The 17,113-nt window shown below is 57.3% G+C and overlaps 1 protein-coding gene across 1 annotated transcript; it reads left to right on the top strand.

Moving 5' to 3' along the window:
* Positions 1 to 326: 326 nt before the first annotated feature.
* LOC116217624 (maestro heat-like repeat-containing protein family member 7) lies at positions 327 to 16,257 on the top strand. Its single transcript, XM_085214107.1, has 22 exons — positions 327 to 537; positions 2,454 to 3,265; positions 3,478 to 3,582; positions 3,839 to 3,999; positions 4,034 to 4,145; positions 4,362 to 4,448; positions 5,072 to 5,176; positions 5,546 to 5,726; positions 5,968 to 6,059; positions 6,525 to 6,674; positions 6,865 to 7,010; positions 7,127 to 7,265; positions 7,520 to 7,704; positions 7,788 to 7,925; positions 8,278 to 8,392; positions 8,766 to 8,918; positions 9,350 to 9,526; positions 9,906 to 10,061; positions 10,325 to 10,426; positions 10,771 to 10,873; positions 11,137 to 11,196; positions 11,407 to 16,257. Exons 1-22 carry the CDS (start codon positions 327 to 329, stop codon positions 11,559 to 11,561), a joined length of 3,645 nt encoding a protein of 1,214 aa, XP_085070233.1. The 3' UTR covers positions 11,562 to 16,257.
* Positions 16,258 to 17,113: the final 856 nt, after the last annotated feature.

The raw sequence follows: 17,113 nt of genomic DNA, 5'->3' as shown, positions 1-17,113 counted from the left end.
ATCCGGTTGGCTTTCTGGGCTGTGAGGGCACACTGCTGGCTCATGTCCATCTTGCCATCCACCATTACCCCCAGGTCTTTTTCACCAGGGCTGCACTCCATCCTTTCATCCTCCAGCTTGTACTGGATTGCCTCAACTCCGGTGCAAGATCTTGCACTTGGATTTGTTGAACCTCGTGATGTTCACCTGGGCCCTCTGCTCGGGCCTGTCTAGGTCCCTCTGAATGGCACCCCATCCCTCTGGTGCTGACTGCACCCCGCAGCTTGGTGTCACCAGCAGTCCTCCTGAGCGTGCACTCAACCCCACTGTAATTGTCAGTGTCACCGATGAAGATATCAAAGAGTATCAGCCCCAGCACCAACCCCTGGGGGACACCACTCGTCACCCCTCATCCATCTAGACACCGAGCCATTGACCACCATTCTCTGGACTCAATGCTGCAGCCAGTTCTTTGTCCACTGAACAGTCCACCCATCAAATCCGTATCTTTCCAATGCGGAGAGAAGGATGTTGTGGGGTACCGGGACAAGGGACTTAGTAAAGCCTAGATAGATGATATCAGTGGCTCTTCTCTTGTCCATTCATGCGGTGACACTATCACAGAAGGCCACTAGGTTGGTCAGGCAGGGCTTGCCCTTGATGAAGCCAAGCTGGTTCTCCTGTATCACCTCCCTGCCTTGCACGTTCCTTAGCATAGCTGCCAGGAGGATCTGCTCAATGATCTTCCCTGGCACAGAGGTGAGAATGACCAGAGGTTGACAGTTCCGAGGCTCACCTTTTTAAAAACGAGTATGGCAGTAACTTCTTTCTAAGGGAAGGCCCCTTATCGCTGATAACTTGGGGTCGTGGATATGCTTGTGTTTCTGCAGGGATTGGCCCTGCGTGGGTTCCAGCATGATACGCTTGGCCTCATCTCAAGGCAGAAAATAGCATCCAGCCCTTACAACGACTGGGACTGTGTGCTTCTTACTTACGGGTATTGCTTTGTAACTGGTTGTATTGCAAATAACAACGTTAGTACTGGTATGACATAGCGGGTGATTTTCCTGTGTTACCAATGCAGTCTCAAGAATTAGAATTATTAGGCAGTATCTAGGTGGCTGTGTGCTTCTTCTATTTCACTAGTGGACCACATGTGAGTGAGGTGAACAAGATGTGACGATGCCAGTGCTGGGATCTTCGTGAACAGCTCTTTTAGTGTGTTGGTGACGCTCGGTTACGACGCTATCAGCCTCTCAGTTAGCCTTTTCTTGATCTGCAAAGACAAAACCTGGAAAGGAATCCCAGGCAAAGGGATGACTCTGTATTACAGAATGATTACCTCTCTTTCATTCCGCTAATCGGGATTTTGAAATATGACCACACTTCACTCGAGACAAAGGCGCACGCTATCTTACTTTGATTCAGCGTATGACTCTGAGATAGGCTTCTGGAATACTGCCCAGCAGATTTGTTAGTTCACCAATCCCTTCAGTTGGCACCTGTGCCAGGGACCCCCTCACTGAAGAATGATCTTGGGATGAAACCTGTCAGTTTGAAGGCAAGGCAACTGATACTTGTGGCAATAGCTGCAAATATTTTGCGTGGTAGAGGGAGCTCATCTCGGTAGTTTATTCTGTTTCGCAAGCCGGTGCTCCACTTGGCCTCTGCATCACGCACTGGCTGTGTGGATGTGGGGTGCAAACGGAGCAAACCCCGCAGACCCTGAGAAGAGTCAAAGCGGGAGAGAGTCCATGATGGGTGGGAGAGGCAAAGTGCCCTTAGAAGCAGGGGACGCCCTGCTGGCACTGCCTATCGCATCCACTGCTGGCATGTTCCTTCCCTCTCCTTTCGGCAGTTCCCCGTCTCCCAACGGTCAATAAGGAAGAGTGCGTTTCCTTGGGAGGTTCTGCTTCCCACTTGCGGGGATGATTTAAATGAACGGCCGAGTGTGTGAGCGTGTGAGCGTGTGTGTGTTGACTAAAACTCACAACCCTCTGTGCTGCTCTGAATGCGGCCACCTCCCCACAGCTCTGCGGCCTTCCGCATGGTGCCACGGCATTCAGAATAAGCCCTGCTTCTGCTGCCTGCCGTGGCGGTGGTCCTTTCCCCGCCGAGCAGCCCGGCCCAGCCCTGGGATCGCACCTAGTGCTCAGCAACAACCGCTGCATCGCTGTGTTGCTGACGTCGTCTGGGCCGGAACCGGGAACACCCCATCCCGCACATTCAAGCAGCAATGAGAACAAAAGCCCTGGCCTTAGAATTGGCTCAGCCTGCCCTCGCCCTCGCCCTTCCTCGCAGAACTGTAAGGACGGAAGTGCCGAACACTCCTCGGGTGCTTTCACCGTTGCTGTAATTCTGCACAAGACACGTTTCGATACCATGGCGATGAGAAGCGATGCTAAAGCTTAAGGCAGCAATGTGACAGAGGCGCCGTGAAAGGGGAGGGCATCACAGGCGGTGTGTTTGTGTAGTGCCTGGGGCCATAGTCAGCCCGGACTTTCAGCGAGACAGCTCACGTGCCCGAAGGCAGACAGCCTCGTGGCAACCCTCGGGCAGTGGGCAGCGCACCCACTGTGACACAGGCGGCGGGTCACAGCCTGTTGTGACGCCCGTGGAACGCCTGGGGCTACTCGGCACCGGCACGGCAGCCCCGCAGTGTCCAGGAGGATCGCGATGGAACTGCACGGGAGCAGCGCGGCTCGCGGAGGAGCCCCCAGTTCCACCGACGGCGTTCTCCGAGAGTCCCGGCTCTTGCGTTCCCCGAGGACAGAGATCGATGGCCGAGAGTCGTTGCAGGAGACCCGCGGTCTCCAGACCGGTGAGTACGCGGGCTGCACCGGGCCCGGCCAGCCTCGGCCCCGGCCCCGTCTCCACTGCGGGCTGCGGTCGGGGCTCGACGGGGGCCGGAGGCCACAGCACGGCGCCGCCTTGTCGGTGCCGCTACGCGTGGAGCCCGCCCGGCGAGCGAGGCTCTGAGTCGCGCCGGGCGGGACCGCGGCCAGGGAGCGCACCCTGCTCTACGCCGGGAGCCTCGTTCCCCGCTCCGCCAGGGGAAGAGCGGGCACCGGCGCCGGAGCCGACGCGGGGCTCCCCGTCTGAAGGGCGGCGGGCACGGAGCCGGAGAGGGCGCGGCTCTTTCCTGCGCCTCCCGCGCTCGCCCCCAACTCTCCCCGCTCCTTCTTCAACAGATGACGCTACCGCTGCCTCCGGCGTCGGGCAGCTGGACGACAAAGAGAAGGAGGACTGCGAGTTCTTCTGGTCCTTCCTCGCCGGCCGGGAGAAGGTAACGATGTCCGACTTCGTCGGCGCGAGGCTCTGCCCGCCGCTGCCAGCCGGGTGCCGCCGTGCTTGCTGCCCGCGCCCAGGCTCTCGGAGCGCTGCTGGGCGCGCAGAGCTGCTGCCCTCGGCCCCCCGCACCACCGCTGCACCCCCTCCGCGCAGCGGCCCCGCTGCCCGCGCCCTCTCACCCTTCCCGTTCGCCTCTCCGACTGTCAGGAGCTGGACGCGAGGTCGAGGTTCCTGGCCTCCCTCCGCACCGTCTGCAGACTGCGGCTGGAGGGGAGGTACCTGCCCGACGGCAAGCTGGAAGCGCAGCACGAGGTGAGCGGGCACCCGGCGACGCTGAGGGAAGGGGCCGAGCTGGCCGGACGCCGGCCCTGCGGTGCGAACGGGGACGAGTGGGACAGGTGTCTTTGGGCGCAGACCTGCCTGCCGGCCACGGGGCTCCTGCCTCGGCTGCCGGTGCCGGTGCCGGTGCCGGCGCGGGGACGGCGGTGCTGTGCCCGCGGTGCATCCTGCTGCTGGCCGCCGGCTGCGCCCGTGTCCCAGCTCAGCTGCGCCGTCCGTCTCTGTCCAGGTGCTACTGCGAAAGAACTTCCCCAGCTACCAGTGCCCGGTGATGTGCCTGGGCAGGCACGCCGTGCTCGCCATCACTGCAAGGAGGCAAGTGCCCCAGAGCCCGGCTGTGCCAGGGCCTCTCCACAGCAAGGGCCCGACGGCAGCAGGCATGCCCCAGCTGCCAGCATCCAACAGGAGTTTCCTCTCCTTGCAGCGCTGAGATCGGAGCCCAGATCCAACGGCACCTCAGCCCCTGCATTAGCTACATCTGCTTTCTCGCCGTGCAGGAGGAGCAGGGCAGCTCTGACTCTTCTCTCTACGATGAGGTAAGCGCTGGCTGTGCTACAGAGAGCCTGCCAGCCAGTTCTGTACGCTTTTTCCAGTTCGCTTTGGCTGCTGGAAGGAGACAGCCAAGGCAGATCCTGAGGCAGTATAGAGCACCGCAGGGTGGCTGAATTCTGCGTCAGGTGGCAGGGGTTGAAGCCAGCTTCCTGCAAAGAAAGGGCAAGCCAAAGTGCACACCTGCTCCGTTCTTCTTGCAGATGCTGCAATCTCTGGACAGCGTGTTGCAAGTGCTGCTGTGTCTTCCGCCGTGCTCCACCACCCTCAACCTGGTGATCGTCTTGCAGGTCTGACACGTGCAGAGAGCAAGGCTCACAGGGGCTCTCCCTTCCTCCAGAGAGAAGGGACGCTCTGGGCTGGGCGCCGCGTCCCAGAAGCAGGCACAGAAAGCGTGCGATGGGGTGGGGACGCAACCACCTGGAACCCAGTGGTTTGCACCTGAGCAGTGGAAGGCTGTTGAGTGCCCTTCCCAGACCCCACAGTGGCAGCTGGCTCTGCTGACCCACTGCCCTCCTTGCCTGCCTCGGTGATGGTCTTCGTGCCAGATGTCAGCAAGGCCGAGGTCTGCTGGGATGTGGCCACCGTGCAAAGGGAGCTCGGCCTTGAACCTCTCTTCTTCTGGCCGCTGAGGGCACCCAGCAGCATGCCAGCCCCAAAGCCCTTCCCTCTTGGAGAAGGGGCAGAGGCCATTTTGTAGGAGCTGAGGGTGGGGATAATGATCGGTGACCGCAGCAGGTCTCCTCTGGGGCAGCCATTCCTGAGGCTGCCAGGAGGCCGGGCCTCCATTCCAGGCTCTTCTGTTCAGGGGAAGCCTGGGCACCTTGTCAGTAGTCCGCCAGTGCCTGGCAGAGCAGCCGCTTCAGGAGTTGCCATCGCATCTGTGGTTGACCAACAGCTTTTGTCTTCTCAGGCCCTGCTGCCCTGCGCCAAATCTGAGAAGGTGAGAGTGCGCCAGTGTGCCATGAGGAGGATTGCCAACCTGAGCAAGGTCCTAGACCATGCTTCTCTGATGGTGGTAAGGAGCCGGAGAGACAGGCAGCATTTAACCCCGTTCTTGCCCTTTCCTGGCGCCCTAGTAAGCTGGTAGCTCTGGGCTTCCTGCCAGACCAGAATCTGCCCGGGGGGCAGAATCCCCCAGACACCAAAATCCAGCAGCCACTCAAAACCCTTCAGCAGTTCCCACCAAAGACAGTCCGTGTGCTTCTCACCTGGATGTGGGTCTGCCACGGGTCGGCCCCTGCGTGGCCCAGAGCAGAGCTGGCCAAAGCGCTGGCGCTCAACTCCTGTGGTGCTCAGCCCGCTGCTGGCTCTGGGCTTTGGTCAGGGCTTTTGTCCTGGGCGCACCAGTTCAGCCCAGCTACTCTGCCTTTCCTTCGTTCCTCAGAGCTCATCTCGATTCAGTGAAAGCAGGGGCAGGGTTTGCTCCGTACAAAAGCAGTCTGAGATGCTGGTGGGGCAGCTGTTGGGGTACCTCATCCTGTGCTGTGCCGAGGAGGACCAGGACATCAGGCATGATTCTATGAAGGCTCTGCATGGCATCCACGGGATCCTGGCAATGCGACAGAGTAAGAGAGGCTGGGATGGGCTGCGGTGTTTCACACAATAAGGCCCGGGCGAGGCAGCGCACCTCTTTGGCCGCCCTCCTTGCCTTGGGGAATCTGTAGCAGCGGTATGGCAGGGCTTCTCTCCTCCTTCAGAGCAGAAAGCTGGACCTAGCTCTCCTGCCTCACTGCAGCCTGAGAGGTGCTCTTCTTGCCTTCTCCCCGTCATTCCTACCACTCTCTCTCTGTTTCTCCTGCTGCCCAGGTTACGAGCTTGGACCTTCCAGTCTCAAACTATATGCGGAGGGTGAATACTGGTACCTCTTATGCGCCCAGTATGCTGCCCTGAATACACTGGTAAGCAGCTCGTCCCTTGCTGGGATGCTTGACCCTCCCCCGTGGCAGGAGGCTCACATGAGCCAGTGCGCCAGGAAGCATGGGCACGAGGCAGGGGCTGTGTCAGCCTCTCAACAATCCGGCTGCAGGGTCCAGCCGTGTCTCAGCAGGGAGTAGCCAAAGGCTTTATCCCAGTGTCTGAGCTGTGCCTGCAGCTGTTCTGGCTATTGCTGAGCCCCAGCTGCTTGCAGAGCCAGTGCTCTGTGACCCTGACCTCCAGCCCAGCCATGGCTCTGCACAACAGCTCCCTCTCTGCACCCATTGAGACCGCAGTCAGCCCAGCACTGTGCTCCCCTGGGGCACAGTGCCAGTGCTGCCCCGGCTCTCTCTCTCTCTCTCCAGAGCCACCCTCACTGCTGCTCACGTGTGCCCCACCACCATTAAACACAGTGCATCTGGCCTTATCTCCCTTCCTCCTCCCCACAGGTAGAGGGCAGCTGGCTCTGCCCCAGCGAGAAGGGACACTTCATCCTAACCGTCCTGGAGGGCATGACGCAGCCGAGGGTCTCTGACACCAAGGTGCTTGCCAGGGCGTTGGATGCAGTCCTGAAAGATGCGGGCTCTCAGCTCTCGAATGTAAGCAGTTTTCAGCCAGATTGCCCTGTGCTTTTGCCCTCTGGGGGTGCTTCCCCTGATCTGAGAGTGGAGCCTGGGAGCTCGGTTGGCTTTTCAGGCCGGTGAAGCGCCACGGGAGGGAAGCAGCACTTCCCGGTGGCAGCTGGGGCTGTGGCTGTGCTCCATCTCAGTGCCCCTGTGTCTCCTCCAGGTGCCACTGATCGTGCAGAGCATCTACGACCACCTCGTGTCGGACTGTAAGGAGTCGCTCCGAGACATCGCGATCCAGACCCTTCTGCAGATGACGCGCTTGAACCCGCAGTGTGTGGTCAGCTCCGTGCTGCGTGACATCCCATGGTGCGACACTTGCGGGGCCCGCCCACCTCATGGATGGCTGAAGACCCTTGGGACCAGCACAGGCCAAGGGATGGTGGCTGGGGCAGCCCACGACACAGCGTGCTTTGTCTCTGCAGGTCTTCCGCAATCATGTGGCAGACGATGGTCTCCGAACCCAGCCTTGCAGAGGTTGTGCTGGAGAGCCTGCTGCAGAAATGGCCAACGGCCAGGCACGATGGCCTTGGCCCGGGCCACAACTGCACCGGTTACCTGGCTGTGAGTTTCTGGATGACACCTCGCTCACCCCTGGCGGGGCGGCATTCCGCACCATTCCTCCCCTCCGCTCCCCTTCCTTCCCCTCCCTTCCCGTCCCCTCCCTTGCTCTTTCCTCCCTCCTCCCCCTGCAGCCCCTCTGCAGCCCTTTGTCCTCTCTTTCCTTGCCCTCGAACCCGAACATCTCAGCCCATGGGCTTGGGCAGCATGGCAAGGGCGGCTGTACACTGTGGGCCATCCTTGGGTGTTTCCTGCAGATAAGCCACGCCCTGCATGCGATCCTCCATCTGCCTTCCAGTGAAGAGTCTGCTTGGCAGCTGATCCACGAGCTGTACGCGGGGATGCTCTTCCAGATCTTCTTCATGCTGCAGTGCTCACAGCGTGGCTGCTTCAGTCCCATCATCAGTCACATGGAGGACATGTCGCCTGTGAACAACATCAGGTGCTCCATCCCTGCTGCCAGGTCTCTGCCCCAGGCCCAGAGCCAGGGTTCCCCGTGTGACGCATGCTTTGCTGTGCCCGCAGGCGTGTGGTGGAGAGCATGAGAGCTCTTTTGCAACACCTGGGGAGTGACAGTCTGGTGGAGGACATAGAGCAGCAAGGTGGTTGGGACATGCTTATGAGCCTTGAGACCTACCACACAGGTGTGGCTGTGCTGACCAGGTGAGAGCCTCCCCTCTCATCCCTGTCTCCCCAGCTCTTTTCCCCTGGAGAGGGGCTGCTGTTGCTTGGTGAGAAAGGACTTGCAGGGCCCGTCACCTCCCAGAGCGCCCTTTCCCTGCGCACCACTGACTGCGGCTACTGCTGGGGCTGGCTCTGCATGCAGTGCCGCGGCCTGTGCCGGAGCTGTGTGGCACAGCAGCCAGAAGGGTGGCCAACGAGCGTGGGAAGAGCCCAGGAGCCTGGGAAGCTGAGGTGGTCCCACAGCAGGCGCCTGTGGGAAGACGGCCAGTCGTTCGTAGGCGAGGCTTCTCTCAGCAAACTGAGTGCATCTCTGCGTTCTTTCCCTGACCAGGGCGCTGCAAAACACAGCACCTCTCTGCGGTCCCGCGGTGTTTGAAGAAACACTCTTAGCTCTCGTGCAGAGACAGGAGCACAAGGAGATCGGGGCCATGGCTATGTTCGTTGAGGTGAGCATAGAGGCGAGCGGTGCCTCCTGGAGGTGCCTTTGATCCTTAGTCTGTCTGGCAGAGCGGGGAGGGTCAGGTTGCATGTGGACGGAGCAGGGCCACTCTCACCCCCGGGGACACCCCTGCCACGAGGCCTTTTTCCACACGAGGCTGAGGAAAAGGGCGGAAGCACATGCATTTTGTGCAGCTCCTGAGAGCGATAGGCTGCACATGGCTGTGAGGGCAGGAGCAGCAGGCAAGGGAGCTGTGCTGCCACGAGACAGAACTGTGGCTGGCCTTGGCCTCCTGCCCTGGGCCTTGCGGGAGGGCAATTCAGCACAGGGATCCTGCCGATGGGGATGGTACTCTCATGATACTGCTGGGTGTGTTTCAGCTCCTGGACTGCGTTAAGGTCGCTGACATCGTGGCGGATGTCAATAAATACAGGATCCAGAGCCTCCTCCAGTCACACCTGCAGAGTCAGAACTCAGTGCTGCGTGACTTGGCTACCACCAGCCTGGTCAGGCTGTCTGCGATACCCAAGATGGTGAGCGGGTGGCATTGAGGGAAAGGGATGGCAAAGAGGGCCTGCAGCCCAGCACCAAGCAACGGTGTCCGCAGGTTATTATGGGTGACTTTGCCCATAATCCTGAGAGGTGTCAGCCGCTCCACTGTGCTGACACAGATGGCAGCCTTCGGAGCCAAAGGCAGCAGCCCTCCGTCCCGTCCCGTCCCATCCCATCCCATCCCATCCCAGCCCTCCACTCCTTCCCATCCCGTCCAGTCCTGTCCCGTCCCATCCCGTCCCATCCCGTCCAGTCCCATCCCATCTTGTCCCATCCCATCCTACGGGGCCGCAGTGTGCTCAGATCCGGCCCCAAACAGGTTTCTTCCCTGGGCTGTGCCATCTGTAAGCAGAGGTGTTCTGCTGGGGAGGCACTTGGGGTTTCTGAAGAAGAAATGCTGTGTTTGCCACAGGCAGTAACTCTGCAAGACCTGCTGCCAGAGGTCACGCAGCAACTGCAGGATGCCAATAGCAGCGTCGGTGTGAAATTCACCACTGTCCTCCACAACGTGCTGCACCTGGCAGACCGACAGAAGGCGGTACCCATTGCCCTGCAGCTGCCTGAGCTCCTGCTGCCCTTCTTCTTAAACGTAAGCCTGGCGGGGGAGCGGGAGGCTTGGCTCGTATGGCTGCGAGGCGTGTGAGCGCGTGGCGTGTTCCTAACTGGCCTGGCCTGCAAATTCTCCTCTTCCCACCACAGTGCCTGGCTGCCTGCAGGAAACCTTTCGCTTGGTGCTTGTCAGGCTGTTGTGCTGGGGCAGCCCCTCCCCGTGCAGAGCCCTGCAGATGCACAGCCTTGACAGTGATTCACAGCTGTGCAATGGTGCTGCCTGCACAGCTGGCTTACCTCAGCTCCCTGCTGCGAGTGGGAGAGCCACAAATGTTTGGGTCCCTGTCAGCCAGCCCACCCCGCCTGCTCAACCTGGGCTTGGAGGCAGGACTCAGTTCCTCCCTTGTTCTGCGTCACAGGAGTCCGCCCAGATGAGGCAGCTCTCCATCCTTCTTTGTAAGGATGCCATGGAGGTTGCAGGGGGTGCCCACAGAGCGGAGATGAAGAAGGAAGTGCGCAACATCCTCGTGCCTCTCTTCTTCCACCTGCACGATCAGGACCAGAGCGTGGCTCAGGTGGGCATTTCTAAGCTGCACAGTCACTGGAGGAAGGAGGTGCTGGCAGCCCTCAGGATGGCCTGGGCATTGGTAGCACCCAGTGCCAGAGGTAGTGGTTGGCCCACGCCTCTGCCTGAGTGCAGAACAGACACCTTTCCCCAGCTGCTGCATCTTCCTTCCCACCAGAGCCCAGGAAAGGCCCGAGCCGTGGCAAGGTGCAGGACGCACCGGCCCCGTTCGGCGGGCATTGGAGGCATCTCCCGGTCTCTGTTCCTCTGCAGGCCTCCGGGGAAGCCCTTCTTTGCGCGGCCAAGCTGCTGAAGCGCAAGCACCTCAGCTATCTGCTGAAGACAGCGCAGCCGCAGAGGATCGGCAAGTGCCTGGTGAGGACAAGTGCCCCAGAGCTCCCAAGACCCGGCCCAGATGAGGCCTGCCATCCCTGGCCCGGGGCGTGGGGCCGGTGCCCGCACCTCTAATGGCTGCAGGCCGAAGGGCGCAACCTGCCGCCGTTCACGCACCCCTTCCCTCAAGCGCGTGGTGGCTCGGGCTCTTCTCCGGCCTCTTCTCCGGCCTCCTCTCCCTCCCGGAGGCCCCGCCCTTCTGCTGGCCGGCTGTCGGGGCCAGCGGCCCGGCAGGTGAAGGCGGCGGAGGCCCATGCCACGCACGGCGCTTGCCTGCCTGAGGGGAAGAGTCTGCGCCAGCCCCATCCATGTGTGCCCTCTTCCAGGTGGTGGGCCACGGCAGCAGAGCGGACCAGTTCCTGGAGCAGAGCCTGTCCTACCTGCAGAGCTCCCAGGAGCCCCTGCAAGAGGCGGCCGTCAGGTTCATTGGTGAGCCACGACCCTGACCCTTCTGTGCTGAGCCACGTGACCGCGGAGCCGTGCCGGCCCAAGGCGGGCCGGGCACTCGAGGGCTTCCCTGCTGCCCTCCGGCAGCCCTGCCTGTGCAGCGGGTGGCGGTGGGAGCCTTTCTGGGTGCCTCGGAGCCTCCCGGGGTGCTGTGGGCGCATGGCCAGGGCAGAGGGGATGGTGGGGGGACTGTGCTGGGAAGGTGGGCTGGCCAGCGGGATCTGTGACGGGCTGTGTGTGCCTAGGGCTCGCCGGGCGGCACCTGAGAAATTTGCGTGAGGAGAAGCTGAATGACACCATCGAGGGTGAGTGAGGACAGCGTGGGGGTCAGAGCGGTGTGGCAAGGAGATGAAAAGACCCTGGGCGGCGAGCTGCAACCCCGGTCCCGACCCAGGAGCGCTCCGCAAGCCCTGGGAAGAGCTGGGTGGGGTGGGCACAGCAGGAGGGTTTCCTGGCTTGCGTTGCGCAGACAGGGGCTCTGACCTCCACTCTGTTCTCTTCTCCACTCTGTTCAGCCCTGAGAAGTTTGGAGAGCACCAGCAGCCCTTCCGTTTCCATCCTGGTAGCTGAAACCATCCCGCTCCTGAGAACACCCCCTGTAGTCAGCCTGCAAGCTCTTCGATACCGGCTCAGCAGTGTGATTGAGAGGAGGCTGCACTCCCTAAGTTAAGCTGGCTGGCTGCTCCAGCCCTGAGGCCCTGCACACCCCTTCGTGTGCTCGTTGCTAGCCCCTCTGCTGGCTTCCCTGAAAGACACAGCCCTCTTGCTTCATCGTGCTGTTACCGAAGGAAACCAGTGCGCCATCATCTTCACTCGCAATAGGGAAGCTTTTGTCTTTACATCTACATCTACGTATTAACATCTATTTACTGATACAGAATAAACATCATCTGTATTATTCACGCAGTGTAGGTATCATGCAGTGACTTAACACTCCTGTTGAGTCACGAGGCTGCTTTCCAAACTCCTTGAAGCGCGGGGCAAGGAGCCTCTAGGTCTGGCTGAATCCACTCCTACTCGCAGGGCTGAATCCACTCTTACTCGCACGGGATCACAGGAGCACAGTCAATCTAAGCTGAAATCTTAGCGAAGCTAACGAAGCCTAAACAAACCATGACGTGCTTGCTGAGGACTGTATTGGGCAGGCCAAAAGAGGAAGTGAGTGTCAAGGTCCTACTGTGAATGTCTTGGTCCTAGAGGGTGCCCTGCAGACCAGCAGTGCTGAGAGCTCTATGGCACAGGCTCTGGCAGCTGGATGAAGATACGGTAGAGAGTGGCACAGCTTCAAATGCCACTTGACATTCTTCAGATACACAAGTTAACCTGCTTTATTTAGTTTTTCTTTACAGTGACTTGCAGAGCTCCTCTAGAAGGCAGGGTGGCTGAAAGACTTTCTTATCACTTCCATATTATGTTAAGCTAAATAATAAAGCTAAAGCTAGGAAGCTGGGGAATGAACCGAGCGGGGGAAGTGTAAGGAGGGGGAGGAGTGTGGGAGCACATCTTCACACCACGCGGGTGGATGCCAGCCCCTACTGCCCTACCTCCAGCATCTGCCTCTGGCGCCATGGGCCGACGTAACAAAATAGGAGGCGTTACTTTTCTTAAAACATAGAAAGGGCAGCACCAAAGCCATCTGACATTTTGTTTTTGTGGAACACATCAGTCCGTCGAATGGAAGTAGCTGCCATTCTCAGTGAGGTCTCAAGGTGTCTGTCAGAGATTTTGGATACATTTCTCCTGCGCTTCCTCCTTGAAAACGGCTGCTCACAACTGCGCGTACGGCCTAAAAGCGGTGACACGAATACGGCGTGGTGTTTCTCTCTGCTAAGATAGGGCCACCGCCGTGATGGTGCCCGGCAGGGACGGCTGCACTGAGAGCTGTGCTGGGCCATGCGGGCCAGGGGCCACGGGCCAGAGCCTGACTTTTACCCTTCAGCTCTCAACATGATCGTGGCTGTTTTTCAGAGGCAGCTCTTTGCAGTCCCCGTTGATTAACACCGAGGGCAGCTCCCCTGCTTCTCCTTCCCTGCCTTCTTTCTTCCAAAAACCTTGTGGCGCTCCATTGTAGCGTCCCAGTGTGGTGATTCGTCTCACCGCACTGCTGTGACAGGAGCTAGGTCATAGTTTTCTGACTGCACTGTAGCTTGTGACTCCTCCCCTACTTATTAACCATGCTGCGTGTGTTGATGTGGAGATGCTTCAGCTGGGCTATCGGCCCTGTTACCTTGTTGGAGGAGCCATGCTGAATTCCTCCGGTCCAAATCTGAGGTTTCTCTTGGCCGTTTCCAAAAGTGACAGTGTTTCCAGGCTCTTCTCTCTTGCTTGGAAATACACCCCCTTCCCTCACCATATCCAGTTTGAAGCTCCATTGATCAGTCCAGCCAGCATACTGCCCAGAATTCTTGCCCCTCCTGGTCAGCTGCGTTTCATCCAACATCAATACTCCTGGTATCTCAAAGTTGTGTCCAGGAACACAGTACCCATAACCCTGAGCAAGGGTAACACCATGGACGTTAGGAAGAATTTCTTCCCAGGAAGAGTGGTGAGGCATTGGAACTGGCAGCACAGGGAGGTGGTGGAGTCACCGTCCCTGGAGGTGCTCAGGGAACACGTGGATGTGGCACTGAGGAATGTGGTTAGTGGGCACGGTGGGGATGCGCTGACAGTTGGACTTGATGATCTGAGAGGTCTTATCCGACCCTAATGATTCTATGGCTCTATCACACCACCAGCCATTCACCTGCTGGGTTTGCCTCCTTCTTCCTGGGTCATGGTCACCCAGCGGGAAGGTTGAGGAGAACACTAGCCATCTCCCTTCAGATTTTGTCATCTCCTTGTTGCATTCTCATGTGACCCGCCTTGAAGGAGAAGCAGTGGATAGTAGTTGTCCATCTTTATCAGATCCCACGGCCTCTTTGTTGGAAATATCCAAATAATTTTCCAAGACGGTTTCTCTGATAAAGCAGATTTTATTTGTGATTGCAATGGCGGGCGTCCTGCAAGCAAGAGCGCCCCGAGAAAACAGCGTTACATCTTTTATCCCCTATTGCCCAACGCTTATCTCTTTCTGTCCTGGTTCCTCATTGGCTGAGTACTGCAGGTTCACACTCTTTCATGACGCTTCACTAGTCATACAAATACCAAGTAAGCACAAATCTTATAACATTCAGACACAAATGTCTTAATTGATTAATTGCTTTCTAACAATTGCTTTCCTAACAAGTTTGATCATAACTCTCTGATGACTGTTTTACAACCATAGCCTCTTAATTGTTTAATTACCCCCTTGTCAATTACCCCCTTTACACCGGGTCATTGTTTTGGTCATTTATTTGTCCTTGCATAGAGATAAGTTTGAAAGGAGGATGGAGGGGAGTATCCTGAAGCCTGCACGTGGCATCATCCTCACATTCCCACAGAGTGGGACAGCTCTGCTTTGTGTCAAGGCCCTGGCTCCTTGAAAGTTTGTTAAATATATTTCACTCTTGCCGTGAACAACTTCACAGTATGTTTCCTAGTTCAGAGCACCGTACCCACATTGTTTAAAACATTTAAATTCTATTGCAGCTTTAAAAGAAGGTATTTGTTAGGCAATCCAGTAACTATGTTTCTAAAATATGTTACTAATATGTATACGCTATTATTATATTCCACATCAGCTAATTCTACAGTTATGTTACAGCTTAATTCTTTAGCTCACTTGCCCCTTTTCAGTGATCAATGCAGAAACAACACTTTTCACTTTCCACATCTTCTTCAATTCTCTTCATGAACGCAGGCACCTGGCAGATGACAAACCTACTTGGAGAGCTCATCCAGGTGGCAGATGGCTGCCTTGATGCCTCTCAGCAAGTAGCCTCCAGTTGCTAACCCCTTTTGCCTTTTTCTCCTGACACTGGTTTAGAACCAGTGGCATGAGTCCTTGGCTAGACCAGTTGAACGTGGCTGTAACTTGCTGGCCTCAAACTGTTATCTGCACACCCTCCTCTCGTGTCTTTCCCACTCCATAGCCTCTCAGCTGTTGCTCCGAGCCGCTTCGGGGAAAAGGAGTGGCTCCTCCTCCTATTCCGAGCAGGGATGAGGATCCAGTTTCCCTCATCTAGTGAGTTACTGCGGTCTGCCTTCTCAGGGCTGGAAACTAGCTTATCTTCTTTGCCTTGCAGGGACTTACGGCAGGGCCACAGGCAGGTCTGCCTGTGTCACTGCACGACGCTAAGCATCAGTCTCCCTCTGCGTTTCTGAATGAATTAATGGGAGCTCTCCTTATCTTTCGAGTTGATATTGTTCAGCCTAGGATGATGAGTACAGCTGCAGAATGTCTACTTCATCTGATGCGTAAGGTTAAGAGAACTACAGAGGAAAGGGTGCAAGGATAATGGCATTCAGCTATTGCCTCAAGCCCCAGAATTTCCCTTTTCCTGCCTGTAATTACACCGTGTCTGCAACACTACTCAACCAGAGCAATCCTTTCATCCTCAAGCCAGGCTTACGGTATCTATTGCTCTCATTGCAACCCAGAACTGGAGCAAGCGATTAAAAACTGCAAAGAGAAACAGTTCTGTCCACAGCTGTGTGTGAACAGCCACGCTTCTGTTTGGGAGCGTGCTGGCTTTGCAGAGGACTGCCAAGCACCTGATTCTGTGCAGAATTAAAATAGACCTCAGCGTGGACTCCGACCGCGCGCTTACCGGCTGCGCGCACCAGGCACGAGCCCAACCCCCAGTCGGGATGATGCTTCATCAGAACCGCAAAACACAGCACCGTAAGAGCCACCACAAATAGAAGGAATCCACCCAGCCACAACCAGCACAAGCAGCCTGTGCGCGTGCCCTGCCTGCCCTTCCATTGCTTGTTTGTTTGGCACCAGGACAAGAGGCGGTGGGCACAAACTGAAAGGCGGGAGGTTCTGCTGGGCAGGAGGAGAGGCCTCTGCGGTGACGCTGACCGAACTGTGGCACAGGTTGCCCAGGAAGGCCGGCGGGTCACCCAGACCCACTCAGAGGTCTTCACAAGGCCTGCGGATGTGGCCCCGGGCAAGTGGCTCTGGGTGGCTTGCTTGAGTGGAGCGGTGCGCAGAGCTGGAGCAGACGCTCTGCAGAGGTGCCCTCCTGCTCCCACCACGCCGTGCACCGTCTCTCGAGGCGCTGCCTCCCTGCTGGCTATGCGGCTTCCAGGGCTGTGGCTGCAGCGGCCCTGGGAGCAGGGCTTTCTGGAGCCGTGCCCTGGTCTCGCACCACCACGCTGGTCCTCTCCAGGCACAGTGGCCCTTCCCATGGCTCCTGGAAGAAGGCGTCCCTTTAACTCTGTTTTTCCTTCTCTTTGTCTGCAGTGGTGCTGGATTTTGGAGGAGACATCCTGAAGTTCGCAGGTGTGTCCTTAGGAGGAGGCAGAGTCAGTGTCGTGCTGAGGATAAGTGACGTAAACTATCAGAGATCTTCCCCGAGTTAAGCAGAAAGACTCCCCAGAAGAACTATGACAGCAGAGATCATGAAATAAAAACAACACATTATCCAATTCTAATGCGGAAACAACATTTTGATTCCCACAATTCCCCCCTTTTTCTTTTTTCATAGATTGTTGATTTCTGCAATTCCTTTTGTTTTCTTTGTTTTTCAAGATTCACTTTTATAGACATCTCCTTCTTCTTCATTTTCTTTATCTCCCATCTCCTCTACTACCATCATTTTATCCAAATGTGGTGGCTGCATCGGTGTTTACTTCAACAGTGCTGTCTCGATCAATCACTCTACCATCCCCTCATACAGGGGATAACTCAGCGACCAATGGCCATCAGGGCTCCTTTTACTACCATCAAAGAAGTACGTGTGGATACAATCACTCCTTTCCATTCACCAAACCAGGACTCCAACCATCCAGTGATACAAGTATCTATTCCTGATTTTTCTGACATTTCATTGGCAAGGGTGGAGAGCCCTTGCAATGCCTTAGCTATTTTGTCACCCGGAGCTGTGTTATTGGGATGATGGTGCAACAACAAGTACCCAGCATTACACAGGCACCTCTTTCTTCAGCTTGTATCGTGTCTTAGGAGATCCTATTTTCCCAGGCCTTCCTACTTGCGGCATCTAAGTGTTCTGCAATCCGCTTTATTGCACTCGTTGCATAATTCGTAAATCTCCATTGATTAGAACAGATGTAGTTAATCCAATCTACAGTTTTGTTGATCATCACCCACCAGGACGGTCACTCAAACCCTGC

Source organism: Meleagris gallopavo, chromosome Z, assembly GCF_905368555.1.
Source record: "Meleagris gallopavo chromosome Z, MGAL_WU_HG_1.1, whole genome shotgun sequence".
NCBI lineage: Eukaryota > Metazoa > Chordata > Aves > Galliformes > Phasianidae > Meleagris > Meleagris gallopavo.
Note: the sequence above shows the minus strand (reverse complement) of the source record. Positions and strands in the feature narration are given on the sequence as shown.

Coding starts and splice junctions, on each gene's coding strand:
- LOC116217624 (XM_085214107.1), top strand. CDS start 327: ATGAAGATATCAAAGAGTATCAGCCCCAGCACCAACCCCTGGGGGACA. Junction 6,675..6,864: donor CGGGCTCTCAGCTCTCGAAT/GTAAGCAGTTTT, acceptor TGTCTCCTCCAG/GTGCCACTGATCGTGCAGAG. Junction 10,874..11,136: donor GGCGGCCGTCAGGTTCATTG/GTGAGCCACGAC, acceptor GTGTGTGCCTAG/GGCTCGCCGGGCGGCACCTG.